This window comes from Megalobrama amblycephala, linkage group LG24 (genome assembly GCF_018812025.1).
Source record: "Megalobrama amblycephala isolate DHTTF-2021 linkage group LG24, ASM1881202v1, whole genome shotgun sequence".
NCBI classification, from domain to species: domain Eukaryota; kingdom Metazoa; phylum Chordata; class Actinopteri; order Cypriniformes; family Xenocyprididae; genus Megalobrama; species Megalobrama amblycephala.
The window spans coordinates 31,844,232-31,866,362 of NC_063067.1; the positions used below are offsets into that span (position 1 = coordinate 31,844,232).

Genomic DNA, 22,131 nt, shown 5'->3' on the forward strand with positions numbered 1-22,131 from the left:
GATGGATGGATGGATGGATGGATGGATGGATGGATGGATGGATGGATGGATGGATGGGTAGGTAGGCTGGTTGATGGATGGATGGATGGATGGATGGATGGATGGATGGATGGATGGATGGATGGATGGATGGATGGATGGATAAATGGATGGATGGATGGATGGATGGATGGATGGATGGATGGATGGATGGATAAATGGGTAGGTTGGTGGATGGATGGATGGATGGATGGATGGATGGATGGATAAATGGGTAGGCTGGATGGATGGATGAATGGATGGATGGATGGATGGATGGAAGGGTAGGTAGGTATGCTGGTTGGTGGATGGATGGATGGATGGATGGATGGATGGATGGATGGATGGATGGATGGATGGATGGATAAATGGGTAGGCTGGTTGGTGGATGGATGGATGGATGGATGGATGGATGGATGGATGGATGGATGGATGGATGGATGGATGGATGGATGGATGGATGGATGGATGGATAAATGGGTAGGCTGGATGGATGGATGGATGGATGGATGGATGAATGGATGATGGATGGAAGGGTAGGTGGGTATGCTGGTTGGTGGATGGATGGATGGATGGATGGATGGATGGATGGATGGATGGTAGTTAGGTATGCTGGTTGGTTGGTGGATGGATGGATGGATGGATGGGTAGGTAGGTAGGTATGCTGGTAGGTATGCTGGTTGGTTGGTGGATGGATGGATGGATGGATGGATGGGTAGGTAGGTAGGTAGGTATGCTGGTAGGTTGGTGGATGGATGGATGGATGGATGGATGGATGGATGGATTGATGGGTAGGTTGGTTGGTTGGTTGTTGATGGATAGATGGATGGATTTCCCAGCCATCCTTCTGATAGCTTTTTTTTCTAGCTGATCCAAACAAGTCTAGATGGTTAATTGTTTGGGCTAAAAGCGGGTAGACATGGTTTAAACTTGGTAGACCTTGGTAGAGTGGTGCTAGTACATCATTTTGTACTAATCTCTACTTATCTCAGATAAGTTACCTCATCTCAGCAGGGTTTTATTCCCTTTGGATTTGATGTGAAAAGTCAAAAATCCCTTTTGGCCGCAGTGTGGTGAGGAGCAGAGAGCTAATCTGCGTCAGGGTGCGTGGTTAGTTCAGCTGCACACCATTGACAGCTCAGCTGTGTCCAATCAAACACAACTCTCAGAACAAACTCCAGCTATCCAATAAAATAACATTTACTGGACGTCACATCGTTCTTCATGATGATTTTAGCGGTTTTGCTTTGGAGAAGCTGTGTTTCTTCATAGGGATGGATGGATGGATGGATGGATGGATGGATGAATTGGATGGATGGATAGATGGAGTGGTGCTAGTACATCATCTTGGTCCTGCAACAAGCCTCATGAAGTTTTGTGGCTTTTAGTTCATGTCTGTTAGCTTTTCAGTTAATGTCCCAGGATCTTTAAGCTGGTGTGATCAGGTTTCCCCTTCTCTCTCAGGAGCTTCAGTGTGGATCGGGTGATGGACAGAGTGATGGAGAGGAACTATGATTTTGACCTCACATACATCACGGAGAGGATCATCTCTGTCTTCTTTCCTCCTCTGCTGGAAGAACAGCGGTACCGCCTCAACCTCAGGGAGGTGGCAGCCATGCTCAAGTCCAAACACCAGGACAAGTTTCTGGTAGGTGACTCAGTGTGTATTTACTGTATGTCTGCATCTGAGGGAAGCTTGTGTTAAAGGCATTTTCATTGTTCCGGTCCATTTTTATCCAACAGTTATTCAATCTGTCTGAGCGAAGGCATGACATCAGCCGTTTAAACCCAAAGGTAAGGCTCAGTTTTTATGATTTTATGTGTTTCTATCACTAGTTGCTTTGCGGTTGAACTTTTAAAGACCCAACAATACCAGCCAAGACTAAAAAGCCTCTCTCTCTCTCCCTCAGGTTCATGACTTCGGTTGGCCAGACATGCACGCTCCTCCGCTGGATAAGATCTGTGCCATGTGCAAAGCCATGGAGAACTGGCTGAACTCTGACCCCCAGCATGTGGTCGTTCTGCACTGTAAGGTCAGAGGTCATAGTAATCTTTGGACAGTTCATGCCAGGGTCACAGGCGTTGACAGAGTACTAAAGGGTGCTAACATGAAGCCAGATCTCAGAGGATGTCTGGTTTGACATGCTTTTAGTTTGTTTGAGATTTTAAAACAACAAAGATTAAGAGACAAGAAAGCAGTGATATATATCAAATTTTGGATACTCAAAAGTCTGAGACCACATTGAAAATCTCCTAAAATTTTAAATTAACAAAATGTACAGATGGTCAGATGTTTTTCTTCCATTGAAGCTCAAGTTGCTCTTTGGATCATCACCATCAGGATTTACACAAACTTGCTGTCATTAAAGCAAACAGAGAACATCCCAAAAGACATTCTGAAATTCATGTTCAATTTTCAAATTAGCTTTAACTTCAATTGTTTGTCTTTTCAATAGTGGTCCCAGACTTTTGTACCCGACTGTACAAGAGTGTTCAAAACCTGATTCTCTGATTGTCTTCTTTATTTGGAACATATTTAAGTGTAAATCCTATCTGTAGCAGTGGTGTTGATTAGTATTAATTGTTTTTCAGGGCAACAAAGGAAAGACAGGTGTTATCATTGCTGCCTACATGCATTACAGCAAGATATCAGCAGGGTAAGTTAATCCGTTCTACATTTAGATCAGTGGTTCTTAACCAGGGGACTGGAGCCCACTGAGCAAACTTCCAATAAAATGATGCAGTTTATTTATTTGTTATGTATTAAAATAATCTAACTGAATTAAAATGCTAAAAAATGTAAACTGCAATCATATTTTCTTTTTAAAAGAAAGGGTTTTCCCCCCTGCTGTTTTTATTGAAGGACATGCAGTTCTTGAAACTTTTGTAATATGACATGTATTGTGGTTGGTAAATTTAATATATCTCCCAGTTTGTGTTAATAAAAAAGTTTGAAAACAAGAGCTTTGTCATACGTAATTACAGCAGAAATACCGGACAAATATTTTAGTCTATATGGGGGGCCTTTGAGTTAATAGGGTTGAGAACCACTGATTTAAATTTGTCTGATTTTAATTTGAATACCCAGTGAATCAAAATGAGAGTTCTGTGGCTTTTAAGGCCAATTCACACCACACCAACAGATGCAGGCCAATGCCGACAGTCACCAGATTACAGTATTTGTGTCATGACAACTCTTGGGAGATTGGTATGGTAATAGTTTGGCATGGTAATGGATATGCCTATGTTAATGTATTTGGTCTTGACGGAATAGATCTGCTACGCTGCTGCTGCTGCAGAGCCAAGTACCGAGACTTGCTACTGTCAGTACATTTACAGACATTGCTGTGAGCATGTAAGACATGCTGCTGCTGCTGCACATGTAACATACATGAATTAACCACCCTAGCAGATCTATACAAGTGGAGCTGGGGAGGGAGGAGGGTTTCTGAAAACCGTGCTGCAGACTTCTAAAGGCAAACACTGCCTCTATTTGTTTGAATGTTGAGCTGCAGCTCATTGGCTGCTGATGCAAAAACAACTAATCAGCTGTGCTACGTAGATAATGATGTGATTGCTACCAAATGAATTAAAGACCCATTAGCCTGCACCATCTAGAGTTTCATGCCTGAATTATGTAAGTCACTTCTCAACTCTAATCTGACAAAACCCCATGAAGTGCCTGTTGCCGTCTATTGGCGTCTGTCTGTGTAGTGTGAATTGACCTTTAGGTCATATCAAATAGCTTAAATAGGTGACAAAATTTAGAATTTTTGTTGTCTGTGTCTTTGATGTGTTCTTTCTCTTATGTCTTCAATTGCATTTGTGCACACAGGGCAGATCAGGCCCTCAGCACATTGGCCATGAGGAAGTTTTGTGAAGATAAAGTGTCGTCTTCTCTCCAACCCTCTCAGAACAGGTACATCTTCCCTGTTTTTTGTCTTGTTGATTCTTTATTAACTATTATTGACTGTTGCTCTTCACATTCTTTTTTTAATTGTTAAAGAGGGGGTATCACACACAGTTTCTGCCAATCTCATGTTAATCTTGAGTACCTATAGAGTAGTAGTGCATCCTTCATATCTCTGAAAAGTCTTTAGTTTTATCATATTTATAAAAGATACATACGCTGTATCGAGTCTTTCCGAAAACAGCCGAGCACCTGGAGGCGTGCCGTGTGAGTGGAGCTAAAGAGTCATGAGCATGTGCAGCTTTTGCATAGAGATTGTTGGCAAGCTATCAATGGTCAGCTAAACAAATATATTTAAACACACACAATACACCATCGCATTATCCCTGGATAACTTTTGAATCACTATAATGAATATAGTGTATAGTGAATGATGAATAATGAATTTATGAATTTACGCCGACTTCCGTAACCTGAACGAAGCATGTTGATGGACGTGCTCTTGCTCTCTCGCTCTGGTCGATGTGTGCGCGCTTTTCCGGGAGAAGTGCCCGTACAAGGAATTCCACACTTTATTACATAATAAAGGTCCATACTTGGGAAAAAAAGGGCAAAGTTTGTGAGGAATCGAAAGAGTATTTTTGGCACAGAAATACTCTGTTATACTTCCAACTCGTGTTTTGAAACTTTGGCCATGTTTAGCATGAGAATCCAACTCTTTAACCGTGTAAATAAGTCAGAATGCATGAAATAGCATTAGACCCCCCTTTAACATTGATGTCTCTCTCTGCAGGTATATCTATTACTTTGGAGGGCTGCTCTCAGGGGCCATCAAAATGAACAGCAGTCCTCTCTTCCTCCATCAGGTCCTCATTCCTACCATCCCCAACTTCCAGGAAGATGGAGGTGAGTGAATGTTTTCATGGCTCAATGAGGTCATATGTGTCTATGAGTGTATATTCATTTGTTAAGCGAAACCTCCTTCACATTCGCACACACATTTCAAGTTTGTTTTAATCTTTCGCAGTGGAGGAGAGACGCTCAGAGGGAGTTTGCCAAATCCTCCTTCATATCTCGCTTTTTCCTCACTCTCTTGACAGGTTTCTTCCCTTTCCTGAAGATTTATCAGTCCATGCAGCTCGTCTACACTTCTGGCATATAGTGAGTGTGGAGACGTTCACATAATTTAAAGCATAATTAGAAGGTGTTTGCTAGGACAAATATTATAATTACTGCTGCTTAATACTTAGGGGCTTGTTCAAATCATTAATCCTCCTATGTATTAAAATTTGGCATGATGCCTTCAATTTTGTAGTTTCTTAAAGAGAGGTTGCTGCAACTTTTCTAAGCAATCAGACTTAAGGCACCATGACATGCATTAAAGGCAGGCCCAGCACCATATATGGAGACCAGAATATCATAGAGACCCTTGGGGGTGGACTGTTTTTAATTTAGTAAGCAACCACCCAGAAAGCCCTAGCAACACCTTAGCAACTACCTAGAATGCCCTAGCAACATCCCAGAAAACCATAGCAACCATCCACAATGCCCTAGCAACACCTTATCAACTGCATGAAAACAATTTAAAACCACTCAGAACACCTTAGCAACTGCATAGCAACACCATGGAAACACACAAGCAACCATCTAATAACCACCCTGAATGCCCTAGCAACCTTCCAGAACATCCTAACAACCTCAGAAAACCCTAGCAACACCCTAGCTACCATCCAGAATAACCTAACAACACCTTAGCAACCACCTAGAATGTCTTAGCAGCCATAAAACCATAGCAACCATCCACAATGCCATAGCAACAACCTAACACCCTATCAGCCACCCACAATGCCCTAGCAACACCTTATCAACTGCATGAAAACTATTTAAAAACACTCAGAACACCTTAGCAACTGCATAGCAACACCATGGAAACACACAAGCAACCATCTAATAACCACCCAGAATGCCCTAGCAACCTTCCAGAACATCCTAACAACCACAGAAAACCCTAGCAACACCCTAGCCACCATCCAGAATAACCTAACAACACCTTAGCAACCACCTAGAATGTCTTAGCAGCCATAAAACCATAGCAACCATCCACAATGCCATAGCAACAACCTAACACCCTATCAGCCACCCACAATGCCCTAGCAACACCTTATCAACTGCATGAAAACTATTTAAAACCACTCAGAACACCTTAGCAACTGCATAGCAACACCATGGAAACACACAAGCAACCATCTAATAACCACCCAGAATGCCCTAGCAACCTTCCAGAACATCCTAACAACCACAGAAAACCCTAGCAACACCCTAGCCACCATCCAGAATAACCTAACAACACCTTAGCAACCACCTAGAATGCCTTAGCAACCATGAAACCATAGCAACCATCCACAATGCCATAGCAACACCTTATCAACTGCATGAAAACTATTTTAAACAACTCAGAACACCGTAGCAACTGCAAAGCAACAATCTATACAAGCGAGCAACCATCTAACAACCAACCAGAATGGCCTAGCAACCTTTCAGAACACCCTAACAACCACCCAGAAAACAAGTTAAAATCACTTTAAACACCTTAGTAACTGCATAGTAAAACTATGACAACAGCCTAAAATCACAAAGGGTGTTAGGGGTGTTAACTTGTTTTTAGTTTTAACTCTTTGTGGGTAGGCTTTTTACTTTAGCCTGTAAGTAACCACCTAGGAACCTCCCAGAACACCCTAGCAACCTCCCAGAATGAACTAGTAACATAAGGTGCAACTGCCCACAAACACCTTCGCATCTGCATAGCAACACCATGGCAACACACTAATATCATTAAGGAGAGTTTTTATTACTTCAAATCTAGTTTAAAGAGTAAATATGTTTATGTTTTTTGTAGTGATCTGCAGGGCTCCGGGAGCAGACGGCTGATTGTTACTATTGAGCCTGCACTGCTGCTGAAAGGAGACATCATGGTATGTGGGGCTGTTTTTATCTGAACCTGATATATCACAACTGTCAAAACCATAGACATTTCCATCACTTTAATCTCCTTCTCTTGCTCTCTGACACTTTTATGGTCTTTCTTTCTGTCTGTCCTATAGGTGAAGTGTTATCACAGACGGGTTCAGTCTGCTGAGAGGGACTCTGTGTTTCGACTGCAGTTTCATACATGCACCATTCATGGAGCTCAGCTCTGGTTTGGCAAAGGGGAACTGGATGAAGCTTGTTCAGGTACGTTCTTAGTGGAACAAGCCAAGAGTCAGATGCCAAACTCATATATTTTCACAATAAAACCAGAGCTGTCTGTCCAACTCTGACCTCCTTGAGCTGAAATGGCCTTGGGATATCAGCTGAGCCTGTTTTTTTTTTTATGGTGTGCTTTTTTATTTCGGTGGTCTGTGTTCTTTTAGCTGTGCTGTAAATTATCACCCTCATTCCCGTTGGGTAACACCTGCGCACTACAGCTGTGTAATTGAGATGAGATACAGATTTTCACGTGATAATAGATTCTCTATGGGTTTTACATACGAGCATGGGAGGCAACTTCAATTGCTCGTAAAACTCTGGGAAAATTCCTGGATATTAATCATTGTTATAATCAGAAACATATTAATGTAGTGTGTAGTTTGGAGAGGATATTATATACTAATATGAATTTACAAATCTCGTTATTAATGACAAATATTATTATCTGGAAAGGGTCTTCTGTCTTCCTAATGATGAACACTCTCAATTCCCACTGTTTCCTGTAGATGACAAATTTCCCTCTGATGCCACAGTGGAGTTTGTATTTTCATCTGGGCCTGAGAAAATCAAAGGTAACGGCAGATTAAAGTCTTACTAACTGCTTAATTGCCATTTTAGGGACCATGAAATTTTTTGACAAACACAATTTTCTTTCCTGAGCTGACGCACAGTATTTCCAACTGAAACAGCGGGGCCCCATCATGTCATGTGATAATGCAGACATTCTTGTGTGTATGATTCAGGGAGAGTGACCCAGAGGAATGATCCAGCTGTCAGCGTGGACTATAACACGAATGATCCTGTGGTGCGCTGGGACTCTTATGAGAACTTCAATCAGAGGCATCAGGACAGCCTAGAGGGTAAATCCTTCATTCTTACAACCACACACTGGTGTTTATTCAATCCTTCAGAGTGAACATACTGTAGATAATAGATAGGACTTTCCTTTTTTCTTTTAAAATAAAAGAGGTTGATACTATGTAGACATACAGTACATTTAGCCAGAGCACTAATTGAAGCTAAGCTTCAAAAATAAAGACTGGAGTAATGATGCTGAAAATCCAGCTTTGCCATCATCACAGGAATAAATTACATTTTGAAAATCTATTTAAATAGAAAACAGTTATTTTAAATTGTAATCATATTTCACAACATCTTACTGACCTCAAACTTAGAATAGTACTGTACATACCTTAAAGGTACAGTTGCAAAAACAGCCTGTTTTAATTCTAAAGTTCAGAGAGAGGAGGGAAATGAAGGAGTGAAACTAAATAATGTCTGTTTTTGCTGCAAAAAACCTTGATTAATAATTTAAGTGGGCTTCAGGGAAATATAAAAGTGTTCTTTCGTACATCCCTTCAGATATTGCACACACACGTGGACCTCTAGATGGCAGCCTGTACGCACAGGTTAAAAAGCGCCGTGCTGCTGGCTCCACCTCCCTGCCATCCACCAATGGGAGCCCTGCAAGGAGCTCTGATGAAAGGCCAAGTCAGCTTCTGTCTGTCAGCACTGATTCTGGACACTCATCTGTCCCACCTGACCGGCTCGATGAACCAACTCGACCGGCCCCGCCTACTCAGCAAGAGAGGGAGGATCTTGAGCGTCTACTGGGTGGTATTGAAGGCGATGGAGGGAGAGATCGTGACCGAGAGACAGCCATTTTGGATGACGGTGATTCCTTGCCTCCTGAAAGGACTGGGTCACTGAGGTTAGGTCGTTCATGCTCATGCCGGGTGGGCTACCGATCCCAGCGTTGTGTCGAGCCTGGATGCGATGGACTCCACCACTTATCAAATGGTTATTGCCTTGATCGTCCCACCACTAGTAATGGACACACAGGGACTCCTTCTTCAGGTATGCCATCCGTCATAGGGCTTTGCCAACACCACAGTGCCCATCCTCACCAATCTCTGCCGCCTCCAGACCTGCTCTGGGACCGGCAACAAGGTCCACAGCACTACCTTCATCGCACTTGCTCAGAGGGACCATCACGCCACCTGTATCCATATCCATCCCAAGAGATCAGCCCCCATCCTCATAGTCTATCTCCCCGACTGCTCTGCAGGGCGGATGAGTACATTCCATACCATCACCACAACCATCCACATCACCCCAAACCCAGCGGCCCCTATCACGATGTCATGATGGTAGATGGCCTAGTGACGCCCGCCTGCCCCTGTCGGGACTGCTGTCTACGGCGAGAAGATTTCCACACCCTCCGTTTAGACAGAGAGGAGGCAATACACTGGGAGAGGGAGGCAGAGCTTCACCGGGACACAGGGTTAAGACGGGGCAGAGAGGCTGATATGCCAAGAGGGGCGGAGATATGGGATCGGGAGCCAGGGCTAAGGAGGGGACGAGAAATGTCTCTCCACTGGGACAGAGATCGAGAAGCAGAACTACAGTGGGAGAGAGAACGAGAGGCAGAATACTGGCACAGAAGGACCGCCGTATCCCCCTATGGGCCCCACGGTCATGAATTACCTGCATTTAACTTCGATCCCCTCCCTGCAGGCCATCCCGCATACCCTGAACCCTCCCGGTCGCACTCTCATTCCCATCTGGATCTCAAATACAGCAGCAGTTCCAGTGGGTACCAGACACCACACCAGACGTGCCCCTGCTCCCCTTACCAGCCGTCACCCTCAGAGAGCCGTGGATATGCCTCAGGTTACCAGTCTGAGTCCACGTCTCCTCTTCCACCTCCTTCCGCCTCCTGCCCTGGACCAGTGCACCATGCCAGCGGACCTACAGAGAACCCAACAGACCCCCATCCTCAGCAGTACCCCTCTGGCACAAATACAGGTGAGAATTGACTTGACGTCAACAATTAAAGTCTTTTATTACATTATATTGGACCATCCTTGAACTTTGAAGCTTTTGCAAACATGTTTTGGGTCATCTTGTAAATGTGTATATAACCTTCATCTGCATTCAATTTAATCTTTGCATGCTAAAATTTGTTTGTATGCCATCCCTATCAGATTGCCCTGGTGCAGACAGCATAGGCTGGCGTAGTCACATTACTCATGGTTCCCTGCGGCGGACACATCGAGATCCACATGCTCCATGTTCAACACCCTCTGATATTTCAGGACCTCCAACACCAGTCCACACAAGCAGCCCTTTGCGAACGCAGGAGAGGTAACAAGCTCCTGCATTTATCAGTAGATTGGAGTAGCTGTTGGAGCAGGGTTGGAACTACGGTCTACCACTGCAGTAGATGAATATGTTATCTTCTGACTTTAATACTTGATTTCCTCTTCCTTTTTTAGTCCAAGCCTGAGTGTCCGTGAGTATGACTCAAGAGAGGTGAACAGTGAAAACAGTTTGGCCCACTCCCACAACAGGCCACACCCACCTGCCCTACAGTGTAACAGTACCAGTCCAGGGTCTCGGCAACCTACACTGTCTTCCAGTCAAGAGATTGCTGAGATACACCCTTTTCCTGACACACCCACCACTGCCCAACAACCCTCCACCCATTCCCCGCCTACAACACCTCCCACCCCACAAATCTCATCTGAAAACCCCGCCCCCTTAACAACTCCATCAGAATCCACCCAACCACAGACAAACTGCTCACCTACTGCTGCTACAGTGCCACCCACAGGGGAAATGGTACCACTGTCAACTGAGACTGCTAAACCAGCATGTTCACCACGTCCCTCCTCCCCCATCTCAACCGAGTCCATCCCAGCTCACTTGCAGAGCAATGGAGTATCACCATCTCCAGAGCCAGATGTCCCTAAACCTGCTTCTTCTGCCCCTGCGTCTCCTCATCCACCCACTGGTGACCGTGAGAGTTCTTCCTCCCCTGAACCCCCAGTACCTGGATTTGCCACGCTGGGCAGGAAGCTGATGTTGGGCTCTGAAACCTCACTTCTAGCAGGGCACAGTATGGACGGCAGCCCCAATTCCACTCCTACTTTCCCCGTCTCTCCAGCTTGTTGCACCCCATCTCCTCCACCAGGCTCCTACTCAGGATGTCCAGCCGCTTCTGTCCCACAGCCTCCTCTCCCTGAGAAACGCCGCCCGTCTGGACAGCCAGGCTCACCCAACGGGAGATCTGGAACGCTGAGGGCATCCATGAATCATCAGCCCTCTGGGCAGCACCACGTTACCTTCTCACCTTCAGTAGGAGAGCTGACCATGCCTGCTGGGCAGGGAGAAGTAGTTGTGGAGGGTGAGATGGGCAGCCGTGTCAGTGTAAAATTTGTGCAGGACAGCTCTCGATTTTGGTATAAACCTGGAATCTCCAGAGAGCAAGGTGAGACAACTACTGTGGTCCTTTTATTTAACTATATGAAACTATATGCAGTTTAGAGGTATCTTCTTAACCAGTTGCTGAGTAGGGCTGGGTAAAAATATAGATTTTCCAGTTAATCTGAACATCCCAATTCATAGAGTTAAAGGGAAGTTTACTGCAAAATAATGGCAAGAGATTTCTTTCGTTTGAGTTGCCTTTGTGGGCTTATAACTTATGGTTCATTTTAGTGAATCAAAAACACACACAAACACACTAATAGTGATGTTTACTGTTATGCTGTAGTGTTTTTACATGTGCAGCAACAGATTGTTGTTCCATATGCTTGGATCCTTTTTTTAAATAGCGATGTCTCATTAAACTGTCCTGTCTCTGTTCAACAGCTATAGCAGCACTGAAGGAAAGAGAGCCAGGGGCCTTCCTCATCCGAGACAGTAACTCTTTCCAGGGGGCCTACGGTCTGGCCCTGAAAGTTGCCAGCCCACCCCCCAACGTCAATAACCATAGCAGCAAAGGTACGCCACATCTGCAGGCATTTCCTCACACAAACATTTATCTTGCTTCAGTGTTGCTCCCAAAGCTGTCTGTCTGCACAGGAAACACACGACTGCACCTGAAGTACTCTAGCAGAGCTAAACATCATGAAAATTTAGAGCAAAAGCTGATGTGTGTCACTTCTGCAGCATTAGCGTCAAAAAACGGAATTGCAAAAACAATGATTGTCTTCAAAAAACAAACAAATCACATGATAACCCATGATAGGGTTGTGCTCCATTCAGAATTGAACTGAGAATGCCAAATAAATTAATATACATAAAACAGGAAGTAGAAGTGCAATTCAAATTTAAATGTAAGTAGAATTAAAATGAATTCAGTGGAATTCATGTGACTAATTTTTAACTAGAAAAGTGGTCAAGATATATATACAAACCCGATTCCAAAGTTGGGACTCTGTACAAATTGTGAATAAAAACAGAATATAATAATATGGAAGTTTCAAATTTCAATATTTTATTCAGAATACAACATAGATGACATATCAAATGTTTAAACTGAGAAAATGTGTCATTTTAAGGGGAAAATAAGTTGATTTTAAATTTCATGGCATCAACACATCTCAAAAAAGTTGGGACAAGGCCATGTTTACCACTGTGTGGCATCCCCTCTTCTTTTTATAACAGTCTGCAAACATCTGGGGACTGAGGAGACAAGTTGCTCAAGTTCAGGAATAGGAATGTTGTCCCATTCTTGTCTAATACAGGCTTCTAGTTGCTCAACTGTCTTAGGTCTTCTTTGTCGCATCTTCCTCTTTATGATGCACCAAATGTTTTCTATGGGTGAAAGATCTGGACTGGAGGCTGGCCATTTCAGTACCCGGATCCTTCTTCTACGCAGCCATGATGTTGTAATTGATGCAGTATGTGGTCTGGCATTGTCATGTTGGAAAATGCAAGGTCTTCCCTGAAAGAGACGACGTCTGGATGGGAGCATATGTTGTTCTAGAACTTTTTTTTCTGACACAGTTAGAATAGGATATACCTTTCAGCATTGATGGTGCCTTTCCAGATGTGTAAGCTGCCCATGCCACACGCACTCATGCAACCCCATACCATCAGAGATGCAGGCTTCTGAACTGAGCGCTGATAACAACTTGGGTTGTCCTTGTCCTCTTTAGTCCGGATGACATGGCGTCCCAGTTTTCCAAAAAGAACTTTTTGGAAAAACAAATTTTGATTCGTCTGACCACAGAACAGTTTTCCACTTTGCCAAAGTCCATTTTAAATGAGCCTTGGCCCAGAGAAAACGCCTGCGCTTCTGGATCATGTTTAGATATGGCTTCTTTTTTGACCTATAGAGTTTTAGCCGGCAACAGTGGATTGTGTTCACCGACAATGTTTTCTGGAAGTATTCCTGAGCCCATGTTGTGATTTCCATTACAGTAGCATTCCTGTATGTGATGCAGTGCCGTCTAAGGGCCCGAAGATCACGGGCATCCAGTATGGTTTTCCGGCCTTGACCCTTACGCACAGAGATTGTTCCAGATTCTCTGAATCTTTGGATGATATTATGCACTGTAGATGATGATAACTTCAAACTCTTTGCAGTTTTTCTCTGAGAAACTCCTTTCTGATATTGCTCCACTATTTTTTGCCGCAGCATTCGGGGAATTGGTGATCCTCTGCCCATCTTGACTTCTGAGAGACACTGCCACTCTGAGAGGCTCTTCTTATACCCAATCATGTTGCCAGTTGACCTAATAAGTTGCAAATTGGTCCTCCAGCTGTTCCTTATATGTACATTTAACTTTTCCGGCCTCTTATTGCTACCTATCCCAACTTTTTTGGATTGTGTAGCTCTCATGAAATCCAAAATGAGCCAATATTTGGCATGACATTTCAAAATGTCTCACTTTCAACATTTGATATGTTATCTATATTCTATTGTGAATAAAATATAAGTTTATGAGATTTATAAATTATTGCATTCCTTTTTTATTCACAATTTGTACAGTGTCCCAACTTTTGAAATCAGGTATTTTATATATATATATATATATATATTATTTTTATTATTATTATTATTATTATTATTATTATTATTATTATTATTTTAGCTTGACAGCCTATTTCTGAAAGGTTTAGAAAACAGTTTAAAACATCTTTTTTTTTTTGACCAAACAGACACAGACAGAATGATAGATTTTATTGATTTGTATTTCATTGTCATAATTAAAACCAGACCAAGTGCAAATGAGAACACTGTGCACTGTTTATTTTGGTAGTCTTCAACTAAATATTTAATTGAGACATTTAATTGGGAACTGCTTTGGGAATGCTTTGTATGACTTCCGCATTTAAACAGTGATGTATGTGAATCTAAATATCCATTAATCACAATATTGATGTAATATTTTGAAAAGTTGTTATGGTTTGGTACACAACCAATAATAGCATCATAGCTTGCATTAAAGATGTAATTTCCTGTCTGATAGTAGGAGGAGACCCTCTGGAGCAGCTGGTTCGACACTTCCTGATTGAAACAGGGCCTCGAGGAGTGAAGATCAAGGGCTGTCAGAACGAGCCCTACTTTGGTGAGCAGCTCAGCTTCACCAGACACTGATTAAGCTTAGTCCTGGTTTATATTAGAGCTTAAAGGTCTGCTTAATTCTGTCATCATTCACTCACCCTCATGTCGTTCCAAATCTGACTTTCTTTATGAAGATGTTAGGCAGAATGTTCTTGTGGTCCTAGATCTGATCTGGAAGACCAATATACAGTCAATTTATTCAGACACCTTGAACATTTCATTCATTATTACAGTTTATTCACTATAGTTTAAAAAAATGGTAATGAAATATGACAAGATCTCAGAGTTAAACTGTCAGAAAAAAATAATCTTAATTATGTTAGATAACACTTAAGCAAAACATGTTCAAATCAAAGTGTCTGAATAATTTTTGGTTCCACATTTGTATCAATTTTACTGTATACAATTTTTTGGGGTATAATATGTCAAAGTTTACTTTATTTTGCTATCCTCACTTACATAAATGAACATCCACTAGTAAAAAAATATTAAAAAATTATATCTAATTTTTGGTTTGACTGTGTGTACAAATGTGGATTCAGCCAGGCTGAATAAAGTTGAGCTCAGGTTAGTGTGAAAATGACTTTCCTGCGAAATCTGAGTGCAGGATCAGTTCGCTCCATGCATGCAAGGTATTCAGACAGCAGTACTGTCAAATCTCTATACAATATCGCTCTAGAACACAGAATGTACAGAACGCTGCTTCATAAAGAATGAATGTACAGTCATGAGTTGTAGAAGTTGAGATGAAGCTCACATCTTTGATGTTTTTCTGTATTAGAAAGCCAGGAAGTTATTTTATGCCTGTGATTAGTTGCTGTCTGGCTTCATTTTGGTGCTTTTGCAATCTGGCACATCAGTTTTTAAGGTAAATAATGTTGAAGTGTTATGAAAGCGAAGTACTGAGGTCCTGTGTGTGTGTTTTGTCATTGGTAGGGAGTCTTTCAGCACTGGTGTATCAGCATTCCATTACACCTATCTCTCTGCCCTGTGCCCTCCGCATCCCAGAGAAAGGTAAACACTACAGCACACATCAACACGCCACGCTGAGATATCACTATGATGAAAGCACATTCATAACATAAACTCAATGTGAAGTTAGAGTTTGTGAAGAGTTGTAAGGTATGAAATGAATGCTTCAAATCACAAAAAGCCAGAGAAAGATTTTTCTTAAAACTACAAAACGGTAAACCATTCGGGTTTTTATTTTAAATTATAATAATTTTTCACAATATTACTGCATTTCAAATAAAGGGAGCCTTGTTGAGCATTAGAGACATTTTTCATAAAAATAAATAAATAAATAAATAAAACTTTTGAACGGTACTGTTAACAAACTGTATGATCAGAAGAAGCGTCTGTGTTTGAATCTCAGAGACGGTCTATGAATCATTATGTCGCACTCTCAGACCCAATAGGTGAAGTTCTGGAGGTTCAGCCGGCCAGTAACATGAGTACAGCTGCAGACCTCCTGAAACAGGGAGCAGGTGAGTGTGAACCAGCGCATCTGTCCTCATGTGATGCTTCTCTCTGTAACATCCATAACCTCTGACGTCTCTCCTCAGCCTGTAACGTGCTGTACCTGAACTCAGTGGAGACCGAGTCTCTCACGGGGCCCCAGGCTATCGCCAAGGCCACGGGGGCCACGATGTCACGCAACCCTCGGCCCTCTGCGACAGTGGTCCACTTTAAGGTGTCAGCCCAGGGCATCACACTGACAGACAGTCAGCGCAGGTATGCCCACTGATCCCTCTTTTTGCTTTTTAAAGTATGACCATTATCATTTTTTTGAGTAATATAAATGTGAGGACAGGTTGTTACTGTCACACAGAGTTGACTGTGAGAGGTTTGGGTTTTCAGGGTGTTCTTCAGGAGACATTATCCCATCAACAGCGTGACTTACAGCAGTGTGGACCCACAAGACAGGAGGTGAGATTGCAGTGGCAGAAATGCTAGGGGTGGTTTATATCTACTCTGCGTTTTCCCAAACATTACTTTTTGTTTCTTTCTCATACAGTATGTTCACTGCCCGGCCAAAAAAAGTCGCTGGATTTTGGATTTTAATAGGCAAATACTTAGGAATCTATGAATGGATCATTATTACAGTGATTATTATGTTTTTAGCATGTTATATGTTTGGCAATGGTTCTTTTAACCCTTAAAGATGGAGTGTGTAGCTTTTCATTTCTTAAACAACCATGTATTAAGATGTATTATGGCCATATTCCAGAATGACAATGTCAATATTCATCAGGGTTAAAACTGTGAACAAAATAATGGTTCAGAGAGCATGAAGAATCATTTTCACACATGAATTGGCACCTTAATTTCATTGAAAGTCTTTGGGATGTGCTGGAGGCGACTTTACAGAGTGCTCACCTCTTGCATTGTCAATACAAGATCTTAACCAAAAACTGATGCACCTCCTGATGGAAATAACATCACAACATTTATTTCCATCAAGAGGTTTTGGTCAAGATCTTGTATCTAACTCTAACCCATCTGTTAGGGTTAAAAGAACCATTGCCAAACATATAACTTGCTAGAAAAATAATAATCACTTTAATAATGATCCATTCATAGATTCTTAAGTATTTACCTTTTAAAATCCAAACAGCGACTTTTTTTTGGCCGGGCAGTGTATGTATATATATAATTATATATATAATATTTTTGAAAGAATTTTTGTCTGCTCACCAAGATTGCATTTATTTAATTAAAAATACAGTAAAAACAGTAATATTGTGAAATATTGTTACAGTTTAAAATAACTGTTTTTTATTGGAATATAATATAAAATATAATTTATTTCTGTGTTGGAAAAGCTGAATTTTCAGCATCGTTACTCCAGTCTTCAGTGTCACATGATCCTTCAGAAATCATTCTAATATGCTGATTTGCTGCTCAATAAACATTTATGATTATTTTCAATGTTGAAAACAGTTTAGTACTTTTTTTTCAGGATTCCTTGATGAATAGAAAGTTCAAAAGAACAGCATTTATCTAAAACACAAAGCTTTTGTAGCATTATACACTACCGTTCAAAAGTTTGGGGTCAGTAAGAATTTTTATTTTTATTTTTTTGAGAAGAATTTAAAGAATTTTTTTTTTTTTTTTGAAGCAAGGATGCATTAAACGACAGATGACAGTAAAGACATTTAAAATTTAACAAAAGATTATATTTCAAATAAACACTTCTTTTGAACTGAAAAAAAAATATTGTACATAAATATTTTGTACATCTGTGCACAATAAATGTTTCTTGAGCAGCAGATCAGCATATTAAAATGATTTCTGAAGGATCATGTGACACTGAAGACTGGAGTAATGATGCTGAAAATTCAGCTTTGCATCACAGGAATAAATTACATTTTCAAATATTTTCAAATAGAAAACAGTTATTTTAAATTATAATAATATTTCACAATATTACTGTTTTTTACTGTATTTTTAATTAAATAAATGTAGCCTTGGTGAGCAGACGAAACTTCTTTATAAAACATTAAAAATGTTACCGATCCCAAACTTTTGAACGGTAGTGTATATATATATATATATATATATATATTCCATATTCCATACTTTGCAGTGCATTCCAATGCAATTACAAACCATTAAAGTGCCCCTGTTATGCTATTTTAAAGGTTCCTAGTTTTGTTTTTTGTTGTCTTCTACAATAGCTTTACATGCAGTAAAGGTCAAAAAACACTTTCATTTTCTAATAATATACATTGCAACATCACCTAATTTCTCAAAGAGTCTGAAAACGGTTTGCTCGTAGATTCAGTCTCTCTAAACCCCTCCTTTCTGAGAGCCTACTCTGCTCTGATTGGTCAGATGGCCCAGTCTGTTGTGATTGGTCTACTGCTCACAGCGCTTGTCGGAAATGAAACGGCCATTACCATATCTGAATTTCAGCTGCATCAGCTTACTCAGCACTTGATGCACAGTAATACGAACAGTAACGATTGTGCCGTTTTTTCCATATCAATTCAAACCCGAGTCCTCATCATTTGGTTGTGCATGCAAAGTGGATCCGCTTTGGCAGGACTGAAAACAGTGTCTTCTTCAGCTACAACTACAGTGTTTGAGGGTCAAAATTGATGTTGTGTGCAGCCAATGAAGACCATAGGCTGGCATTATGCCATTTTTTTTACATTGTTATGACAGGAAGTAAGACTGGAATTGCTGACTCGTTTCAGGCAGTTCAGAATCGAGTCTTTCTTTTGAAGGCAATAACTTTATTTCTATCATGACAACTCTCTGAAGATTTTTAGCATGGTAATGGATATGTTCAGTGTTACTGTATTTGGTGTATTAATGATTTTTCGCCATCAGCCTGCGCCATCTAGAGTTTCATGACAGAACTATGTATTTGTTGTGCACTTTGCAGACCTTTTACATTCACAAGCAGCTACATATATGACACACTACATGAAAGGTAATATTAGAAAAAGCATAATGGGGACACTTTGAGGTTACTGTAATTATAGAAAGGAAAAATGTGGATATAGAAATAATACTAAAAAAAAAAAAAAAACATTTTAAATGTTTTTTGTTTTGTATATAGGAACATTTTTTTATTTTGCTTTTTTCTTTAAAGTTTTGTATTGTTTTGTTTAGTTTAATAGTTGCTTGCCTAGAACTAGTAGTACACAGAAATCTAATCAGGTAGTGCATGAACCTCTATGGGCTGCTCTGTCTGTGTGTACATAAATGTTTTTTTGTTTGTTTTTTAAATCATTTATGTGTTTATATTTTCGGTTGTATGTAAAACACAAGCTTTGGGGCTCATTAAATGTAAACCCACCCTGTGCAGACAAAACACTCGTCTTTTCTTAAACCATCGCTTTGAACCCTGTAAATAGTTTGGGCTCTGTGATTTTTATTTTGTAAGCGGCAGTCAGCAACCAGTTTTGCGTCTAAAGAATTTGAGGCAGTAACATTAAACCAGATGTTACAGGAATCAGCGTTTGTCTTTTGGGTTACCCACCAAAAAAAAAATTTTTAAAACAACTTCTCAGTTACATTTCATAATGTACAAAATATGATGTAGAAATGAAGAAAATGAAGCCCCAAAGCAGTGTGTGTGTGTGTGTGTGTGTGCGCGTTACAACCGCGGCCTACATACTCTACACAAGTATATGAATGCAAATACTTCTAGCTACACAAGCCCGATTTCACGTATCATTGCAATCGGAAATGTGTCAGAACGGAATTCAAATGCAGCGCAAGTATGTTTCCACCACAGCGATGCAGGAACAGGATAAGTATGTACAACAGGACCGGTGAACTTGCATGTGTGCTTTGACCTCAGATTGAGAGCATGTTCATGTGTGGCTGAGCAGCGTCCCTTGTGTGCGTGCGAGTCTGTTCCTCAGTCTTGTCTCTGTCTCCCTCTTGCTGCCGTAGGTGGACTAACTCAGACAGCACGACCTCTAAGTAAGTCTAAATGATACGCATGTGTCGTCTGGACTGCTTGTTTCCTCTGTGTTCCTCTGATAGGAAACTGATCATGTGCTTATATGCATGCTGTTTTACTCTTAGATCACCTTAGTACTGATCATCCTGTCTGTCCGTTCACTCACTCCTTGTTTGGATCGTAAGACTGACTGACATATTTTATCCACAATCTCTCATATGCGTATCTCTCTACCTCCTCTCAGAGTATTTGGTTTCGTTGCCAAGAAGCCCGGCAGCGTGTCGGAGAACGTTTGCCATCTTTTCGCAGAGCTGGATCCCGAACAGCCTGCGACTGCCATCGTCAACTTCATTAACAAAGTAATGCTGGCACCGCAGAGACGCTAGAGCCCCAGGGACGAGGAGGATCGTTCATCTTCACGTACACTGCCGCACATCACGTGACTCTAATGTTGCATCTTCTGTCAGGTTTAAGGGCTTCAGAACTGAAGACTGCAGGAACTTTTTGGCAAAGACAAGGGCTTCACTGTCGACTAACATGATACCAAAACACATTAAAACCAAAATATACAGAATGTAACCAAACTAAAGCCTGTTGTGGTTTTGCATTTTTAGAGCTTTTTTGGTGTTTGTGGGATTGTAAATGATTTTGTCACCAAGATTTTTTTAAATTTGTAAATTTTAGGCACAGCATTGACCCCTGAATAAAATAAATGTTATATATATGCACTCAAACATATGAATTGCACAGATAACAGCCTCTGCAGTACGACAATCATCAATATATATAAGCGCTGTAAAATCGATTAATTGTGATATATGTGTGTGTGTGTGTGTGTGTGTGTATATATATATATATATATATATATATATATATATATATATATATATATATATACATACATACATACATACACACATATACAGTATATGGACAAACTTTTATGTTAGATGCAGTTACAATTAATTGCGATTAATCATTTTGACAGCACTGATATAATACTGTAAAATCAATTAACTGTGATTAATCGCATGTAACAAAAGTTTGTAAATATAAAAAAGTGTATATATATATATATATATATATATATATATATATATATATATATATATATATATATATATATATATATATATATATATATATATATATATATATATATATATATATATATATATATATATATATATATATATCTATACAGTACAGTCCAAAAGTTTGGAACCACTGAGATTTTTAATGTTTTTAAAAGAAGTTTCGTCTGCTCACCAAGGCTACATTTATTTAATTAAAAATACAGTAAAAAAACAGTAATATTGTGAAATATTATTACAATTTAAAATAACTGTTTTCTATTTGAATATATTTCACAAAGTAATTTATTTCCTGTGATGCAAAGCTGAATTTTCAGCATCATTACTCCAGTCTTCAGTGTCACATGATCCTTCAGAAATCATTCTAATATGATGATTTGCTGATCAAGAAACATTTAATGTGTAGAATTGTACAAAATATTTGTGTACAATATTTTTTTTCAGGATTATTTGATGAATAGAAAGTTCAAAAGAACAGTGTTTATCTGAAATCTAATCTTTTGTAACATTATAAATGTCTTTACTGCCACTTTTGATTGATTTAATGCATCCTTGCTGAATTAAAGTATTCATTTCTTTAATTTCTTTTCAAAAAAATAAAAATAAAAATTCTTACTGACCCCAAACTTTTGAACGGTAGTGTATAATGCTACAGAAGCTTTGTATTTCAGATAAATGCTGTTCTTTTGAACTTTCTATTCATCAAGAAATCCTGAAAAAAAAAGTACACAACTGTTTTCAACATTGAAAATAATCATAAATGTTTATTGAGCAGCAAGATCAGCATATTAGAATGATTTCTGAAGGATCATGTGACACTGAAGACTGGAGTAACGATGCTGAAAATTCAGCTTTGCATCACAGGAATAAATTACTTTGTCAAATATATTCAAATAGAAAACAGTTATTTTAAATTGTAATAATATTTCACAATATTACTGTTTTTTTACTGTATTTTTAATTAAATAAATGTAGCCTTGGTGAGCAGACGAAACTTCTTTTAAAAACATTAAAAATCTTAGTGGTTCCAAACTTTTGGACTGTACTGTATATAAACACACACACACACACAGAGAGAGAGAGA

The 22,131-nt window shown here is 40.1% G+C and overlaps 1 protein-coding gene across 2 annotated transcripts in view; it reads left to right on the forward strand.

Annotated features, from left to right (window-relative positions):
• tns2a (tensin 2a) overlaps positions 1-20,846 on the forward strand; it is a 49,830-nt gene extending 28,984 nt beyond the window's left edge. Inside the window, exons 7-28 of one of the 2 annotated variants that reach the window (XM_048179337.1) lie at positions 1,483-1,666; positions 1,762-1,812; positions 1,929-2,051; positions 2,611-2,675; positions 3,854-3,937; positions 4,722-4,834; positions 5,029-5,089; positions 6,825-6,900; positions 7,030-7,159; positions 7,681-7,746; positions 7,918-8,034; positions 8,537-9,982; positions 10,162-10,321; positions 10,453-11,447; positions 11,828-11,959; positions 14,440-14,535; positions 15,468-15,545; positions 15,941-16,018; positions 16,097-16,265; positions 16,392-16,460; positions 19,944-19,973; positions 20,198-20,846. In XM_048179337.1, coding sequence (XP_048035294.1) covers positions 1,505-1,666; positions 1,762-1,812; positions 1,929-2,051; positions 2,611-2,675; positions 3,854-3,937; positions 4,722-4,834; positions 5,029-5,089; positions 6,825-6,900; positions 7,030-7,159; positions 7,681-7,746; positions 7,918-8,034; positions 8,537-9,982; positions 10,162-10,321; positions 10,453-11,447; positions 11,828-11,959; positions 14,440-14,535; positions 15,468-15,545; positions 15,941-16,018; positions 16,097-16,265; positions 16,392-16,460; positions 19,944-19,973; positions 20,198-20,339 — 4,443 coding nt within the window. In that variant the 5' untranslated portion in view covers positions 1,483-1,504 and the 3' untranslated portion in view covers positions 20,340-20,846. Of the gene's footprint in view, positions 1-1,482; positions 1,667-1,761; positions 1,813-1,928; positions 2,052-2,610; positions 2,676-3,853; positions 3,938-4,721; positions 4,835-5,028; positions 5,090-6,824; positions 6,901-7,029; positions 7,160-7,680; positions 7,747-7,917; positions 8,035-8,536; positions 9,983-10,161; positions 10,322-10,452; positions 11,448-11,827; positions 11,960-14,436; positions 14,536-15,467; positions 15,546-15,940; positions 16,019-16,096; positions 16,266-16,391; positions 16,461-19,943; positions 19,974-20,197 lie in introns of both variants that reach the window. The other variant, XM_048179336.1, reaches the window with a different exon arrangement.
• Positions 20,847-22,131: the final 1,285 nt, after the last annotated feature.